At 40.2% G+C, this 19,429-nt stretch overlaps 1 protein-coding gene across 1 annotated transcript in view; it reads left to right on the top strand.

The window, feature by feature from the left end:
• USH2A (usherin) overlaps positions 1-19,429 on the top strand; it is a 653,616-nt gene that overhangs the window by 154,306 nt on the left and 479,881 nt on the right. Inside the window, exon 20 of the mRNA XM_090031530.1 lies at positions 6,112-6,342. Coding sequence (XP_089887656.1) covers positions 6,112-6,342 — 231 coding nt within the window. The remainder of the gene's footprint in view (positions 1-6,111; positions 6,343-19,429) is intronic.

Consider the following 19,429-nt stretch of genomic DNA (forward strand, 5'->3'; position numbering starts at 1 on the left):
CCTCAAGCAGTTGTATTGGTGGCTATGGAGTTGCCTCTGGGTTTACTGGGATAATGATTCTGATGGCCTGTTTGTGCTGTTTTATACACCTTGATGCCATTTTCTTTTTGATTACCCTTTTAATCTGAGCAATTTGCCCATTTTTATCCGTTTATGAATAAAGTCCAGTGCAATCCCTTTTGGAGTGCAACATTCCATTTACAGTAACAATGAGTCATTTGCTTATACCCATCATAGATTGCTTTTCTGCACAATGCTGTGCCTCAGTTTTAAAACCACCCATATCCCATTAAACAGGTAATTAGCAGTGCATTAAGTTTTTTCTCTGTATCAAAAGTAAAATATGATGGTTGTTTGCTTCTGGTCTGAAAACACACATTGTTTTGCATGCATGTACATAAGTCTTTTTATTATGAATAGGACCCAAAGTGATTAAACAAGCACTCTTAATATGTTAATTTATAATTTTAATTACAACAATCTTGTATATATAGTCATTAGTGAATACTAATATAAATATTTTTCTACCTTTTTATTCATAATGCATAAACCAATCATCCAGTTTCTTCTCGGCAGTTGCCTGTTTTCGTTTCATAATACAATCTTTGTTCTTAGTTATGAATGCATTTTGTTCATTCCTGTCGTGAATAATCCCTCATTAAGCTAGTCACTTTCTGCTCCATGCTAAAAAGGAAAAATTATCATGCAAATGTGGCATGCCATATTAAAAAGCACATTACCAAACACTTTTGTTGCTGTCCTTCAATTAGTTTCCCTTCTTTGAATTTAATTTCATTTGTTGTTAAACTACTGACTTGATGTATGGACTCATGAATTTGAGGCTGCTGCCAAGAATGTAGACGGGGAAAAAAATCAAAGCAAGCCTCTTCAGAAAGCTGCAGAGGAAAAGCTGAAATGAATTTGCTTCACCTTTGACAAAAACACTTGAACAGCACTGGAATCCTCTGATGATTCAGCTTGGCTAATTATCCAATTATTTATTTCAAGAATAAAGGCACTGTTTTACAATTAGAGAAGTGTAAAGTAATCTGAGAAATTTGGTAATGACAGATGACTTAAGTAACTTCTGAGATAAACAGTATCTGCTCAAACTTGTCTTGCCAAGTGTTCAAGCTGTAGTTAAACTGCTCTTTGAGCCTCAGTAAAATAGTAGGAAGCCAAAAGTTATTTGTTTGTTCTCCCAGCAGAACACACATTACACTGCAGAAATTAGCTCAAATTATTCTTTTGCCGGTATGTCAAATTTGCATGGTTTTAAAGCTGTGTTTAAGTTGTATTTCTCTTGATTAAAAGCTTTTGGTTCAAAGCAATACTTTTTAATTGCCTAATGATATAAGTCAGTTCTTAGGAAAGAACCGTGCATTTAGGAGTTCATTTGCAATATAACTGAAAAATTCATTGCATGGCAGTAAAACAATTTACTGTTAATTACAAGGAGAAGAATTTGCTGTACCATGCTCACAGATTGCCATGAATCATGCAGCACTCCTAGAGATTTATAACAGATGTGTAAGTGGGATGAATTAGCAGGGTTTAATAACAGAGACACAAATCATGCAGACTTCAAGGAGCTTTAATTGATATACTAGAATGTGACGGGCATGAATCACTCAGCCATTCAGCAGCACTGTAACATATGGTCAGCTCAATATGCTGCATCTTAAATCGGTTGGTGAGTCGTTGGTTGTCCCATATGGTGGAAGCAATATATTTTTCATGATTTTTAAAAAAAATACTGTATATTATATCTATTTTTAAAGATATATGATTGTAACACATGCATGTTGTTATTATATAGCTTCTTGACAGCCATTATGGGTATCTTTGAATTTTGCTTTAACATAAAAATTTCCCTCCCAAATGTCATAAACATTCTCCTAAAAGGTCTAAAATGATTCTCTGGAGGAGGGCACAAGCACTATTTCTTAACTCATTTACTGCTGACATGTTGATTCTATTTATTTATTTATTTTTAGATTTATAGGTCACCCTACCCAAAAGCAGCTAAGGACGGCTTACTGTGGAGTGTGTTGGAAAGCACAGTTTGTACTGGGCATGCTATAGCAATTGTAAGGTCTTGCAGATCAATAGCAGTAGGGATACTGAAGGATGTCTGGCTCTGTCCACCTTTACTTGCAAGCTAAATAAAACTAAAGTAAATATGATGGCCTCCCAAAATTTTCTCCCCAAAAAACAGTTGTGAGGTTCATGACCACTCTCATTTGTATAGGCTACATTATGAACTCTAATGGAAAATAATCAAAAGTGTAAGTATTTATCTCCTTTACTGTTACTGCTACCTTTTGAAGTAGTACAAGCACTTCCTGAAAACCTTAAATTCCTAATTGCACGGTAATACTTATGGTTACACAATCATCTACATGAAAGACACTGAGAATTATTCATTCAAACTTATGTAAGCAAATAGACTGGTAAAGATTTAGTAGCCTTGGTGTGAACACATTATTACTGGGACAGGAATCTGGCAGTCTATGGAAAAGCTATAGCGCTTATATTAGTAAACCTGACAGACTTGAGAAAAGAATATTGTATCCTTAGAACCGTGGCTGCCAGAATTTAATGTCAACAATTAAAATTTATTTTGATCCTTACCTAGTGTTTATTACTGTTTGTATACACAACAGACCTTACTAATACAGAGATGCACTATTAGATGGAATTACCATCTGTTCAGAGTGAAATGCTGGCATCTGTCTTAGATTCTAAAACTAAAATGATATTATTTCAAACAAAACAGAATTAACTGCTCTTCACTTACCAACTTCATATGTGTGTGTGTGCTCACACACATGGGAAAGGCTTATTTGTAATGACCTATGTAGCAACATCTATATTTAGATACATGACTTTAACATAAACGTATGGACCATCTGTCTTTATTGGTCTTTTTTGTGCCCTCTGTTACACAGTGGCATGGAGCAATCATGGGCTTTTAAATACTGTTTTAGATTTATAATATATTAAGCATGTATTATATAGCAAGACATTAAAACTACATAATTAAAATACACAAAATGTGACTTTGAATCTACTAAAATACAGTAAGCTCATTATTTTGACAGATGTGTCTTAACAGAATGTGACTGAAAAAAATTAAATAGGTAAAATTATAGTCAATTCATCTTCACAAAGTAGCTACAGGTACCACAGTGACACCTTTAGGAAAATGTATACTGTATCTTTTAGGTATGAATATTTTTAATTTCAGTGTTTAGTAGCATAAAAGTCCAATGTTAGATTTATTTTCTCTTTTTTTTTGTTCTGGACTTTGGTAGTAATGTATTAAGAATACTGTTATTGTGGGCAAGCAAGAGAATTCTCAAGTCCCAAGGACATTGTATTTTAAATACGAATGTTATAGCAAAGATGTTACTTTCTGAAAGGCTAGGCTTCTATTCCATATATCACAAAATAATAAATTGTGTCATGCCAGTGTTTAATGCGTGTACACAGTGCATTAACTGTAACTGTAGTACATTTATTTGTGCTAGAGGAGACTTGAAAATGATTAAAAAATCAATACTTCCCTGTCAGAGAAGCAAGTGTTACGATGCATTTAAGTAGTTAATTGCATAAGCCCCATAAAAGCTTCAAGTTTGGGTAGCAGGGATGCCATAATTACAGTCCAAGCAACTGCCACTTATTAATGGTGGACTTTTAAGGGAGATACAGTTGTTGTCATAACTGTGACTATGTGTTAGCTAACTGTGTACAATTTAGGGATAATGAATTTTAGTATTTGTGTTTTAGCATCAGTAAGCCAAACCAAGGGGCTCAACCTTGGTGTTCATGTTTAAAATGCTGACGTTCACCAAGTCTCTTCAAAGGTGAAGTTTTGATTGTTAAGCCATGTGTTCTATTTAAACCTGTGCATTAATACTGCGATTCACTAATGCTCTGCCCTACTTATTCAGGGAAAGCTTATGACCTCACGCTGCACTGCTTGACATGGTAAATTTCTAATGTATCATGTGATACTAATTAGACTGTGAAGTCATAAATGATGGTTAAACAGGAATTTCCAACCCATAATGTGTTTGGTGTTTGTCGGGAGGGATTATCTTCAAGAGGAATATTTATCAAGTTGGAAGAAAAGAAATAATAATATCCTACAGGTTAATGAAAGGAAAGAAAAACATGTTACTGATCCTGTAAAGGCAAGAATAGATATTATTAATTCATTTTAAATAAAACTCTGTACAGTGAACTCATACACTAGCATTCTGTAAAGCAATAGATTAGATTTTGAAGACCTGCATTTCAGTCCCTATAACAATATTCCTGAAAAGAGTTTGGTGGCATATACTAAGTCATAATGGAAACAGGCAAACTTTAACATGTTCTCCACTGTCTCTTTACTTGTGCATAAAGTGAACTTTTAATTGTTAAATATGTATTAATGTCACAGTGAAAGTGAGAGAAAGGGGCTTATTAACAATATAAAATGAATATGGATTCCATAAATAGTAAAGAACATATTGTACATCATCCATGCACAATAGCTAGTTCCACTGTTTTGCTGCTGATCAGTTCCTCTCACACCTGCATGACCATCACTTCATTATCCAAACAGGTCATGCTGCCCTCCAGTGGCTTACTGTACAGTGTTTTTAAAAAGGTAAAGAATGTATTTCATAATTCAACTATAGATTGACCCATCCATTTGTTCTAGTAGTAGGGAAACCATTGTAATAGTGTAAAACTCTATCTCATGCTGATACTTTCAGATGCAATCTTGTTTCAGCTTCATAGAGTCCTGTAGCAAACCAGTTTTCAGGCAAGGAAGTCAAAGCAACATTCCTTTGTGTTGGCAATTATCAGTGTACATGAATACTGCTCATTGAAAAATATACTATGAGGAACAGAGAGGTTAATGATAGAGTGCAATCACTCATGTACTGGCCCCCAATACTCTGCTGTGTTCCTTCTGTCCTGGATTAGTTCATTCTAGTGGCAAATGTTTTGTAATATTATGTACCAAGATGTTAAAATATATCTGGGCCTTGTTAAGGAGTCAAATTCTTCCTCTGAACTTGGGTTCTAGCTCTTTATTGAGCCTTTTCTATAGGGCATATGCCTTCAAGGAACCCTAGAGAAAGGAAAGCAGGATTTAAACCTAAGAGTTTAATCATGGAGATAACATCAACTCTGTTTGTATGGAGGAGGTACTTCAGATTTTTATATAACCCATTTTCTGTGTTCAAAGCACAATAGGGAACCATGTCTGAGGAATCAAATGAGGCACTGCTACTGGGTTGAGAGTAGGCATCTCTAAATATTATGGCCATGTCCAAACGAGAAAGGCTGTGCAGTATGTGGCCCTGTAAACACATACTGCACCTTCAGCTGTTCTGAATGTGCCACATAGCGCACATTCAACAAGGGAACAATGCAGTGGGAGTGGGGCTGGGAGGGGGAGTTGACCCCTCAATATCCAGGGGTAAAAAAACACCCATGCCAAAAAAAAAAACAAGAAAAAAAAGCAGAGCAGTGATTGTGGCAGCAGTGTGTGCCATTCAAAACCAAAGCCTGGCCACCCAGAGCCACGCTCCAGCTGGCAGCCAGGCTTCAAGTGGCAGGATCTCCAGTGCTGCAGTCCCAGAAGGCCCCAGGAGCCCAGGTAAAGCATCCTCTACCCCACCTGGGGTAACCTGCTGCACATCAGAGGGCATGTGGCACAGGCATTTATGGGAACAATTAGAGGTAACAGGGTATGCTGCTGCTAGTTGTCCCCAGCTAACCAAACATGCACAATGTTTTGTCTCTGGGGAACCAAACATCCACGCTCATGTGGACATGGCCTGTGAGACTTTCCATTAGTTCCATAGCAGAGCAGAGGGGTTCTGTGGAAATTTGCATTTATTGTTTAGTAGATCAGAAACTGAAACAGGATCCCTTACACACAACCTATTGTGCAGAATAAAATAAGTCTATCTTATGCTGATACTTTAGGAGATACCATGTTATTTCAGCTTCATGTAAGTAAAATAACAAACTGTGTAATAAAATAAATAAAATAATGCAGTCTGGCCAGTGATGCATAGGTAACAATTTTTTTTCTATACACAGCTCCAAGAAAACTCGATGCCCCTCATCCTGAAGGAGTAAACAACACAATGGTAAAGATAATTTGGAATGAACCTAAAGAACTTAATGGGCCTTCTCCCATCTACCAGCTGGAAAGAATGGATTCATCTTTAGCTTCATCAAGTGTAGAAGTAATGAAAGGTATCCGTTTCCCAGGAAATGGATATTACAAATTCCGTAGTTCGGCTCTTCCTGCCAATATGTACTTTACAGGTAAATGAGTTTAAATTACTTACACTATGTTCAGATTGTACTCTGTATTTGTTTTACCATTCAATATCATTTTTTTTGCAAAGTCTTTGGATTTTAGTTTACAAGCATAGCTTGATTCTTAGTTGCATAAAGACCACTTTAGCTTTGTTAAGTCTATAACTGAATGCATTTATTTGAATGTTACAAAATCTCACATAACGAGCCTATAGAAAAGCTTATTGGACATGTGTGATTTTTATTCCCTTGGACTCAAAGACTGAGACACAAACCATGGTATATGTTGCTGCAAACTTCACAAATCTTTCAGTGGTAAGTAAAAGCTGTTTGGTTTTTTTTTTATATGTTGGTGGGGGGAGGGGATGGAGAAGCTCCCCAGTGAATGTACTACCAGTTTGAGAACACATTTCCTCCTCTTCTGTCTTTTAGGTTTCCTTTGGTGGTCTAAAAACTGGAAAAAACCCTCTTTGCCCAATTCCTCCAATAGATTTTTTTCCTAGTGTTCTGAGAGTTAATCTGCCTAAGAGTTCAGGGGACAAAATGTGTTGTGATTATGAATACCAGTATTCTGGATGTGTGTTTGTATAATGGGGGGCTGTCTGTCAGAATTTCTGGTACTAATAATTATAAAATTTCTGGGCCACTGTTGATCATAATCCCTCTTTCTGACTGCATCTAACATGGGACAGTAAGGTTTTCTGGTGGAAAGCCTGTAAATTTCATTGCACTCTCTTGAAATAATCAGTTTTTATAAATGCCTTCAGTTTAAGAATCAGGCAATTGTACATTTCTAGGGCATCGATGGAAAGTTGGGTTACCTGAGAAGTGTCCAGGTCTAGCTAATCAAGTTTTTTTTGTGACACCAGCTCATGGAGCAAATTGAATCTGATTAAAAAGGTGAAGGTTGAAGCAATCACTTTCTTTTGGTTACCTGTTATGAGCTGACTTGAGCAGTGCCAAATTTTGTCTCGTACTGTATTTACCCATATCCAAGAATCCCTGAATTTAAGACAACTGCCCCCCTCTTAATTACATTCTATAAATGGAAAATCCATAAATTTGTTATACTTTTCCATGCATTGAATATAATTTTTGGAGGATAGTCTCTATATTCACCCTCACCATCACTGTAGTAGGGAAAGCAGAGGTTGGGGATCAGATGGCTGGGGAGGCAGTAATGGGGAAGGTGGTGGGGGAGGCATATGGTGGGCCTGTAGTGGGGGAGGCAGTGGGGTGGTAGGTGGTGGAGAAGGAGGCAGTGAGGGTTACAGGGCTTTACTTACTTTCCCTTGTTCCTTCCCCCAAAGCCTTTCCCCCCTTCCCACCAACCCATAGTCTCTGCTTCCTGCAGTCGCGTCCTACCCCTTACCCTTCCTCTGCCCTGGCAGCTTCCATCCCTGCCTCAGCCTGAGCCTGTAGCAGAAGTGTGGAACCAACATCTCAGCTACAAGGCTGAGCTGGGGCTGTGCCCTGTGCCCCAGGCTGCAGTGTGAATGGAGCCTGATGACTCAGGGGAGAGATGGAGGGCAAGGAAGGTAAGGGCCCAAGGCTGGGGGAGAGGGGGGCATAAGCAGCAGAGGGGAGACAGAGGAAGTAAGGTGGGGGGTGGGAGATGGGGCAGGGGTCTGAAGCTTCAGGAGGAGGGGCAGGGGTTGCAAAGGTAGTATAGTGGGCAGGCAGTGGCTGTAGCTGCAGCTCCAGCCCTGGCCTGGGTTTGGGGCCAGGGCCAGAGCTATATCAGCTTCCCCCACCCCTCACCACTACCTTGTTCTTGATTTCAAAACAAGGGGCTTTCCCTCCCAGGTTAAATGTGGGGGAGGGAGACAGGGGGGAGGAAATCTTGTCTTGGAATTGAGTTAGTACAGTATCCTGTTAGTTTGCTCAGTACTGGTATGTCAGTTAAAAGTCTGCTCATTCTTTTCACTCTATTTTAATATGTTTTAGGTACTGTAATGTTTCAAGAGAGTTGCTTCTCTGATTATGCATGACAAACCTATAACAACAGTCAGTAGGCTTCACCTTTCACCTCAAATAGCTTGATGTTAGTTTCCATAATATTAAAAGTCTGTGCCTTCCACTGCGTGTTTTCTGAAAGTCTTTTATTTGTTCATCCCATGGTCTTATTGCATTGTTGCAATCTAATTTTTAGCAAAATTAAGGGGTACAGTTTGTTTTATGAGGCTTACAGTCTGCTTCTTCACTCCAGGAGAGAGAGCTATTTCTCCCCCATTGTTCTGAACCAGACAAATAATGGCGGATATTGCTCTCAATCTCCATGTAATTCTGCTCAAAAGCCCTTGATTATCTTATTTCCTTTCAGTGTCTGGGATAGCTAGCTGGGCTTGTTAAAGTAAATGTCTCCTTGTTATGTGTTCTGGTTTACATGTCCAAGGGCCAGATTCTCCAGCAATTTTGTTCTCTTTATAGAAGTCAAGAGCCATGGGCTCAGAGAAAGGTCTTTGGAGATGGATGAAAAAGACTCAGGGATGTTGGTTGGAAGAAGATGTTAAAATAAAAACCCTTTCATACTGCTATGGATTAATAACAATTGTTAATTGCTTTGAAATGTGATCTTTCTGTGAAGACCAACTGTTTGTTGCAGTATATAGAGATGAGCTGGAACTGAAGTGTGTTAGGCAAGTTGTCCAGACATCCGCAGATAATGCCCAGCCATCAGGTTAAATCAGTCAGCTTAGTATTGTATGTATACTGACAATTCAATAAATTACCCAAAAATAAAAATCTGGGTAGTTCCTTGTTGCAGGTTATCTGGATTCAGTACCTCTTCAAAGATGTGACGCAGGAAAAAAATCAAAGTGGGAGAAGATCAAAAGAATGAATTGTAAGGAGTATAAAAGAATATTTTTAATTGTTCTCTGCACTTATTTCTTTCCCATATTCCTTCCTTCATCCCACCACTCTGAAATAAGGAAATGGGCATATAGTGTGTTGTATGGAAGGGCTTGCTCCACCGTGCATACAGCTGTGTATATTTTTCACATAAAAGTGTGCCAACTCATATTAGCCAGTCAGCAGACAGGGATCTTTTTTTCCTTTATTTTTGGGTGTAGAATCACCTAGTGTTAATCAAAAAAAGATCAGTTTGTTCATTGCTAATAAATGTAGTTGTCCTCATTGCCTCTCTTGGCTAGTCTTATACTCTGAGGTGCAAGTAATAGGGGCAGATGTATTATCTGGGAAGTTTTCCAAATTCATCTTTAAAAAAAGTTAGGCAATAAACACTGGCTGCACTAAGCAGCATCCTTCTGTCTGTAACAAAGCCTCCAGCTGCACAAGAAATGTGCTCTGAGTACACATTAGATGGAGAAGAAGTCAGGTAAAGAATCCAGCTTTTTTTCTTTTAGAGCTTTCCATAAGTGACTTCCAAGCTCCCCCAGTTGTAAAGAATATTTCCTTACTCAGAGGAATGTGTAATTTGATATAATGATATAATTTCACTGAAGAGACAGACTGAATTATCCCGAAGACTCATGCCCTACTTCTGTTTTCTACTTTCCACAGATGGTCACAAGGCAAACTTATTATTTTGGCTTTGTCTATTCCCTCATCACTGTAATATCTGAACACTCCGCATCACCCCCATGAAATATGATATATTTATGATATATACCTGCCTATACTATCAGCTCCATGTTAGAGATGGGGAAAGAAGACACAGAAATCTAAGTGCCCATAGTCACACAGGAAGTCTCTGATGGAGCAGAGATTTGAGCTTGTATTTTTCAAGTTCTAGGTTAGTGTCCACATTCCACTTACCTAATGCTACTTTAGGTTATATCATATTAGCATTTCTGGTACTGTTCTGCTAGAATTGTGGGGGGTTCCCAAAAGACATTTTGTGTTATGAGAGGTACTAAGTTGAGAAAGGTCAATGTGGTGGCTTTTATAACCATCCTTGAACAATCACTATCTGCAGAAGGTGGAAGTGTCATGACTTTTCTGCTCTAACATATTTATGAAACATTCTGGCCAGCATATATGCTTCCATTGAGCAAAGGCATAACAGGGCTTCTGGGCACCCGGGGCAGTGGGACACATTGGGGTAGTGGAGACTTCCAGCTGCTGCCAGTGCAATTGTGCAGCTGTGGGGGCAGCTATAATTTTTATGCCCCCTTGATAAATTGGTGCCTGAAGCAGCTGTCTCAGTCTCCCTACCCTAGTTACATACTTTTCCACCTCATTCATTTAGTACCTAGTTAAGGAGGGGGAGTTACAGTTTAAAGTGTCTCAGTTTCGTTTGGAGTTGGACTCTTTAGGATGAAATTTTCAAAGGGTGTCTTTAAATATGCTTATTTTTGTGAATAAAAACTCACATGCAAATGTAAGAGAGTAACCTATGAGAAATTAACTTCTTATGCTCTGGATGCCATGTTTGTAAGTGCATTTTTTCAGAGGGTCCTCAAAGTTCACTCAGTAGAATGTAACTTACCAATTAATTATAATTTTGTTGCAGTTCACAGTTGGTATTGCCCATGCCCATCCAATTAAAGTAATTAATTTTCCAAAGCTATTACAAAATTTCAGTTTTCATAGATTTCGTAGACATTCAAACTGGAAGGGATCCTGAAGGATCATCAAGTCCAGCCCCCTGGCCCGGGGGCAGGAAGTCAGCAGGGATCATAGGATCCCAGCAAGATAAACATCCAAGCGTGTCTTGAAGGTGTTCAAGTGGATGATTAAACCACCTCTGGCGGCTGGAAGGGACCTCAGTCTATTCCAAACCTTGGGGCCTCAGACAGTAAACAAGTTCTTCCTTATGTCCAGCCTGAAACGGTCTTGGAGGAGTTTGTAACTGTTTGCTCTTGTCATCCCTTGGGGTGCTCTGGTGAACAGGCGTTCCCCCAGATCCTGATGTACACCCCTTATATACTTATAGGCAGCCACCAGTTTCCCCCTGAGCCTGCGCTTTTCCAGGCTGAAGAGTCCAATGACTCATCCTCTCATCATTGAGCCTGTTCTCTTGCCCTCTGATCATATGCGTGCCTCTCCTTTAGACTCTGTCAAGCTTTTCCACATCCTTTTTAAATTGTGGAGCCCAGAATTGGATGCAGTACTCCAGTTGCAGCCTCACCAAAACTGAGTACAGTGGGAGGATGACATCCTGGGATTTGCTTGAAAAGCATCTATGGATGCAAGCCAGAGTTTTGCTCGCTTTGCTGGCTGCAACATCGCATTGATGGCTCATATTCATCTTGATTCTATGTTTTCTTCTTACCTATAAACTTTCCTCTTAATAGATAATTGTGGTCCTAACAGCAGTAGAAATGCTTTTCTGCTGATTTGATGGTGGCCTTTTTGCTTTTTAAGAGAATGCTTAACATTTCTGAGAATGTGAACTGACGCCATGGCTAGAATTCTTTATTTAGATTATTTTGGGGGTGTTGGTTGTTGCTGTGTTGCTCTAAAGGCACAGGCATACAATGTTATTTGGCAAATGTGGTATCCTTTATTAGAACAACTGAATATTTGGAAAAATTGTTCTTTACAAGTTTTCAGACGCTATTCAACTATAGAGAGGAGACAAACACCAGCAGACTCTCCCTGTGCCTGAAGAAGGGTGCTTGTGCCTGAAAGCTTGTAAAGAACAATTTTCCCAACTATTCAGTTGGTCTAATAGAAGATGTGACATTTACTGAGATAACCTTCTCTTCGTATTTAGATTGTGACCTTTCCCCTCATTGCTATATAGTATATTTAGTACAGAGTCTGTCTAAAGTTGACTATTGATTAGTGTTTTTTACATTAACTGATAAAGTGAAAAATGCATAATTTATTTTGAATTTATATGTCCAGGGATTTGTACATATCCTCCCTTCCATTGCTTTGGTATCACATAAGCATGAATGAATTTATCTTCAATGGCGGGACAGATTAAGGCTGCTGAAATTTTCAAGAAAGTAGGTGTCCAAATCCTATTTAAATCCAAAGGGAATTCGAAGAATAACCTTATGCTTCTTTGAAGATTACAATCTTAAGAGCAAGATCCAAAAAGGGCCTCAGACTTAGCGAAGCCCAATTCTTTGATGCCTGTCCCCAGTAGTGGAATTCTCACAGCCACTGGTTAGGCTCCTAGCCTCCCTGTAAAATACTTAGGGGGCATGTCTACACAAGGTGTTTTATTACACGATAGACTGATCCTTACCCAGCAGGGGGCTGGCCAGAGATGTTCCACTTCTGGGGCCCAGCAGGAGGCTCACTGGCAGCTGCCCTACAAGTGGGACAGTTCCTGCCAGGCCCCCACTGGGCAGAAAAATCCCCACCCAGCTGAAGGCTTGCTGCCAGGGAGTCTCCCAATGTACACAGGGACAGCTCAGAGACAGCTGTGGCTGAGGCGGGCAAAGCTCTCCTAGCCATGTGCACATTGGGACACATAGTTAGTAGTGAGCCCCCAGCTGGGTGGAGATTCCCTGTTCTGCAGGAGGCTGGCCAGAGCTGTCCCACTTGCAGGGCAACAGCCAGCAAGCCCCTGCATGGGCCTCACAAATGGGATAGCTCTGGCAGCTCTGAGTTGAGCTGCAGGGATCCACATGAATCATCAGTGTGCCTGATTTCAGCTCATTAAGTGACATCTCAACAGTCTGGAGCTCTGAGACTTGTTTCCTTATAAGGAGAAGCTAAAGAAACTGCATTTGGGAACAATTTTTTAAAACTTTGCTGTGGTATAAGGTCATTGTTAAGAGAAAAGAATCTGGATGGGGCAGGAGAGTTAAGGTAGGGACTATAGAGTCATAGAAAACTAGACTTGGAAGGGACCTCAGGAAATCCTGTAGTTCAACCCCCTGCCCAAAGCAAGACGAACCCCAACTGTATCTTCCAAGCCAGTAGGGGCATACCTAAATCATGGAGGCCAATTTCACGGGCAGATTGTGGGGGTGGCTGGAATTTTATTGGATTTATGGCAGCCTCCCCATGCTCCTGATTAGCTGAGGAGGTCTCTTTGGTCCCACCCCTTGCTGCTGATTAGTTGAGAGAGCTGTCTATCATACAACCCTGCCCCTCACTGCTGATTGGTGGAGGGGTCAGGGCCATACAACAGGCAGACCTCTCAGGCAATCAGTGGTGAGGGGCAGGGGCAGTAGCCATTTGGGCTGTTCTCCTTTATGCTGGTAACCCTCCTCCTACTTCACTCCTGGCAGGTTGTGTGGCTGGACCACAGCAGCCATGAGGACTGCTGACTCCCATATTTTATTTTTAGTAAGTTTGTTTTTTCCTGTGGATTTTGCAGGCATTGCCTGATGTCACGGACAAAGCACAAATTTGTGATGTCCATGAAATCTGCAAAATTGTGAATTGAGGAGGTTCCTAACTATAAGAGGGAAAGGCAGAAAGTGGGAAGGTAAATTAGCCATCGCTAGCCTTTGAGCCCACATCTTCTAGGGACAATTCACTGCTTTCACAACAAGCTCATCTTAGAATGTCCTCATGTTGAAATATAGAGAGGACACATGCTAGGGTAATAGGTTAATGGTGCAGTATTTCACTTCTAGAAACCTATATTTGAAATATTTATCAGGTGGCTTAACTTCTGTCTATTGGCTGCTGGTTTACAGCATAGTACCACTACAAAATTCCTATTTGGAAGTAGCCTAAAACCAGAAATAGACTTGTACTAGATTTAAGCAATCAGAAATATGATGATTATTGTTGTTTGACTGCTGATCCCACAGAAATTCTTAAGCCACTTGGTACCGAATAATAAGTAACAAGACAGGTGCATGGGAGGAGGAGGTTATGCATATAACCACCTACATATTAAAAAGAAGACTGCACTTTACATTGGAACTTGAACTTTTTGTGAATGGAACTGACAATTATATTGAACTGTAGTGGCTCTTGGGAAGTAGACAAAAGCTTTCTTTTATAGCCAGATCAAGCAGTATTATCTGAGTATGTTCCTCATAGATAAAATATATGTATCTGAAAAAGAAAGGTGTTCAGATAATTGTAAAAATGAAATACAATTTGCTGAAAGGAAATCTCTCTGATTAAATTACTACTTTGTTATATAACTGCAAATGCAAATGTTCTATGGTAGGGTACTATCAGTCTGATACTTTGGCCTTGTTTGAAATATAGATACTTCACAACTCTCCAGGTAATGTAATCATTAGAAAATCATATCTTCACTATGTCTGACATCAGAAAGTAAGAAAGCCATATATTCTGTGTAAAAAGTGGAATGCTTTTACAGTCATATTTTATATATCCCAATAGTCTTAACAATCTACTTTTGTATTTGTGGCAGTGCACCTTTGGGTGCTTGCCACTTTAAGGACTGGATCAGGCAGCCAATAGGTGCCTGTTTAAGGCAGCCATTTCTAACAAAGCTCAGCCAGGCAGAGACAGTAGTTAGCTGCTTGAAGCTGTGGGAGCAGGAACATCCAGCTCCTTTGTGGTGTAGAACATCTTGGAGGTCATCTTGCCACTGACAGTCCCACCAGACCTTCCTTCCCTGACTGGGTGCAGTTTTAGGTCATTCCCAGGACCAGGAGCCTCCAAACCATCCCCCTAGCTCCTGCTCTTACCTCATAGTTTCATAGTTAGTAAGGTCGGAAGGGACCTGAGCAGATCATCAAGTCTGCCCCCCTGCCATGGCAGGAAAGAATACTGGGGTCAAATGACCTCAGCAAGGTGATTGTCTAGCCTTGTCTTAAAGGCCTCGGGGGTCTTTAAGACAAGGTCCCTTCTGACCCTACTAACTATGAAACTATGAGGTAAGGGCAGGAGCTAGGGGGATGGTTTGGAGGCTCCTGGTCCTGGGAATGACCTAAAACTGCACCCTGTCGGGGAAGGGAGGTCTGATGGGACTGCCAGTGGCATGGCAGCTCCACTCAAATATGAGCACTGTGACCCCTGGTGAAAGGTGGGTTGGGGTGTCTCAGTGACCCCTAGCCCCTACAACACCATTGGTACAAGGGCCAGGCATGACTGTGGCCACCTGATCCTCCACAAAGGAATGAATGCTGGAGGCCCCAGGCAGGGGATAGTTGTGAGGCCCCAGAAAGAGGGCAGTTATGTGGCCCTAGGTGGAGAGGGAAGTTGTGTGGCCCCAGAAAGAGGTCAGTAGTTGGGCCTTCCCAAAGTAGGGTACATTTTTACTGCATGAAGGACTGGGCATAACTCAGGATTGAGTAGGTTTGTGAGATGGTCTGAAGGGTAGCCCCAGGTGTGTGTGTGGAGGGGTGTTGAGTAGGGTTGAACTTGAGTAGACCTGAAGGACAATGCATGGGCCAACCCCCATAAGAGCATTTAGTGAGTCTATAGAGTTGTCCTGGGAGGGACCAGGGCATACTTAGCCCAGGTCATGTTATTGGCTGGCCACTACCTAGGTGAGGGTCATGGGAGAGGCCCAAAAGACTGTATATTTGCCACCCAAGGAGTGAATCAGATAAGCCCCAAGGCCTACAGAGTCACTCCAAGATGGAGCAGGGCAGAGTAAGGCACAATATTGTGTGGCGAGAAAGTGAGGCAGAATGAGTAAGGCTCCAGTGGCAGGGGGTCAGTATGAATGTGTGTGTGCAAGAGGCCTGACAAGAGGACTAAGTTTGGTCTGGCTTTAGGCCAGATGTGTTATAAGATCCTGAATGCCATCTATGAGGTATGGGCCACAGTATAGGGGAGGTTCAGTGCTGTGGATTGTGCCCCCTGGTATTGGGGCATTAAATGGGCAGCCTCCCACATTATACCACTAGTTTATGGGAACAGCAAAGTTGTGGCAGGTAAAGCTAGTCAGACTGCCCCATAGACAAGCAGGCAGGCTGACTTGAGACTCAGCCCTGAGGTTGTCCCCTGTCTCAGTATTTTAAAAAAATAGTGCTGATGTTCTGGCTTCCAGTTTCTCTCTCAAGAAAGACATGAGTATTTTTTAGATTGGAGAATTTTTTTTTCAATAATAGCATTTTTTCTTTTAATGAGTTTGTCATGGAACACTGAACACATGCCATAATCATCATTTGTGAGCAAAAGGATGTTGATGGTGACTATACATTTCCAGCATTGGCTTCACTGTAAATGTTTATCATACTGAACTTCCATTCCAGTAAGTACAGAGTAAATTAAATTATATATAGCAACAAGTCTTAAATTAACAATTTGTAGTTATTAGGAGGAACAGTATTTTCATTGATAAATACAATGAAAAAAATGAAGGTATTTCAGGCATCCCAAAAGAAACTCCTCAGGTTGTGATAAATTGGGATTGTTCCAGTACTATGGTGACAAGTAATCATTTTACCTAGATGGTGTTATAATTATACCTGGACAAATGGGACCAACCATAAGCACCTATACATGTGCATTGAGGCAGCCCTGATGTGTTGTAATTACAGTGCATTGGAGCAGACTGGAGTGTGGTAATTAGTGTGCTCCAGCAGACTACAGTGTCATGTGTATCAGCATCTCCACGCTGAAAAATGGTGGTGGGGGTGCTTTAACTGTACCTTGTTGAACAAGCTTTAGTTAAAGTGCCCCTGCCACCATTTTTCAGTGTGGGGATGTTGATACATATGATGCTCCAGGCATTCTAATTAAAGTGTTCCCTCCCCTCACCTCCCAGGGCATATGTATAAATGCCCAATATAACCTTCTTTGGGTTCCACAATTTAAGAATGATGTGGAAAAAAGGAGAGAGTCCAAAGAAGAACAACAAATATTATTAGAATTTAAGAAAATATGACATATGAGGAAAGGTTGGGAAAACTGGGATTATTAAGTCTATAAAATAAAATATTGAGGGGTCATTTGATAAGCTTTCCAATAAAAAAAAATACAGAAAAGCCATTATATACTAATTGTTCTGTGTCCACAGAGGTCAGGACAAGAAATAATAGGCTTAATTTGTAAGAAGGGAGAATTTACATATTAGGAAGAACTTCCTAGCTACATGGATAGTTAAGTACTGGAACAGATTGCCTAGAAAGGTTGTAGATTCCTCATCACTGGAAGTTCTTAGACCAGGTTAGACAAACATTTGTTTGGAAGGATTTAGATAGGAATAACCCTGCCTTGAGCAGGAAATTTGACTCTATGCTCTCTTGAGGGGTCCCTTCAAGCCCTATTTTTTGTCATTCTGTGAGACTGGGAGCATATCCACATGGTCAGTTAGGCCAAAAGTTCCTTTTTCCCATCCTCAAAAGCATTTCTTACATTTCAAATTGTTTAGCTCACCTCCAGAAACTCTGAAATGTATTCATGACCAGAAATAAGGCATATTTTGAATAGTAATGGCCCTCTAGCTGGTGAATAGGCACAGTCTCTCTGGTCTCGTAGGCCTCAGGGGTCTATAACCACCTTAAATAAATGGGTACAATACTTTCTTTTATTTTTAAACTAGAAAGCCCAGGACAGTTGAAAAAAAGAAAGACAAAAAACTTGTTGCCTATATAGACCATGGTTAAGAAGCCACTTATAATTCCTTAACAATCTCTCATTGGTGATTTTTTTCTCTTCTTCTTTTCTCTATTGTGAGATTTTAAAGAACAAACCTCTTCTATGCACCATGGTATAAAAAGTTTCATTTACCTTGATTTGGAAAGAGACAATATGAAAACTAGGGGTTTGGTCATACTATTTTCATGCTGCTTCCAAAGCTGCTGATGCTATCTCCCACTATTACTTGCTAAATCACAGAAATGAGACAATGAGCCACTTTAGAGAGGCCCTCACTGAAGTGCCAGAGCTATTTTTCTGGGTGTGCTTATTGATGTAAGCTTGGAGCTGCCATAAAGTGTTTACCTTGTTTCATTTTCTGGATCTGGCATGGTAAGAGTGGGAATCATTGAGTGGCCCATGGTTCACGGGGTGCCTGGTCCACTGTAGTGGGGTAGGAAAATCTTGTGATTAGTTAAAGAGTATCTTGTACTAAAAGAGTACAGTCAGCAAGGTGTTTCATCCCAAAGGTGTTTCCTCATATTAGGTGATTTAGAGAGAGGACTCAATGAAACCACTGGTTGAGAATTAATTAATATAATCTCTGAAGAATTCTTCCATAAGCATCATGTAAAATGTTTGGGGTCTAAGTTTCCATCCCCTAGGGTTTGTTGAGTGGTGTTAGATATTTAAGGATGAAGGGTACATATTACACTTAGACCACACAAAATCTATGGAATGTTAAGCGGTATTAAAGTTAGAATTCAAGGAGCAGTAGCATGTTAAAGGCTAATACCATTTCTTGCATGCACAGGAGCTCTGACTTGCCACTGGAGAGCTGTAGAGCAGGAACATGGCTTAGAGTCAGGACATCTGGGGTCTATTCCTGTCCTGAATGGGGTGGGGAGTAGCTTGGAGCAGTATATTGTGAGATGCAAATGGCTTGTTTGATCTCCATGGAGCACACTGAATTTACCCTAACAGAGATAGATCTTATGGCCCAGATTTAACCCTTGCTTGAAGTGGCATAACTTTGAGTTGCTCAGAGACATTTAGTACAAGCTAATGAGATTTAACATGTGGACATTTGCATTTGAAGTGCTCTTAGTATGGTGTAAGTTGAACGTGTAACTAGACCATAATTAGACCATGTTAAATCTTATATCAACCTAGCCATTAATCTTCATTCCTCGGATTCAGCTTGTCTTAAAAAAACCCCCCAATTTGGGTCTATGTCTTCCTCTTTATTTTACTTCTTTTCACAGAAAGTCTTGTTCTTCATCATAACCTGTTTGGCTTCAGTGAGATGAGGAACCATTCTTTCATAGTCTGCCTTATAGCCATTGATGGAGCTATTTTAGCTAGAATTTAGTCCTTGTACTTAAAATGAATTCAGAGTTTCATCTTGAAAAAGGCATTCCTTTCTTCCTTCTTTCCAAATCCCAGGAAGTCTAGAGGTAGGAGGAGAGGGGAGCTGGATATAAAGAAAAAGGAGTGTTCTGGTACAACAAAGTGAACTCTGCTGTTTCATGAACAAAACATCTTAAAACATACACAACAGGGACTTAGGTAGCAAATACGCCAAGCTGATACTGACCTTGCTAGCAGTACAGGAGTAATATTTTTCACTAAGATTAACTGCTTTTGCTAGGCACAGACACACTTTCTATCAGTATCAAGCATCTGCCCCCCCCTTTTATTA

This window comes from Crocodylus siamensis, chromosome 1 (genome assembly GCF_052110815.1).
Source record: "Crocodylus siamensis isolate JL-2025a chromosome 1, ASM5211081v1, whole genome shotgun sequence".
Classification (NCBI taxonomy): domain Eukaryota; kingdom Metazoa; phylum Chordata; order Crocodylia; family Crocodylidae; genus Crocodylus; species Crocodylus siamensis.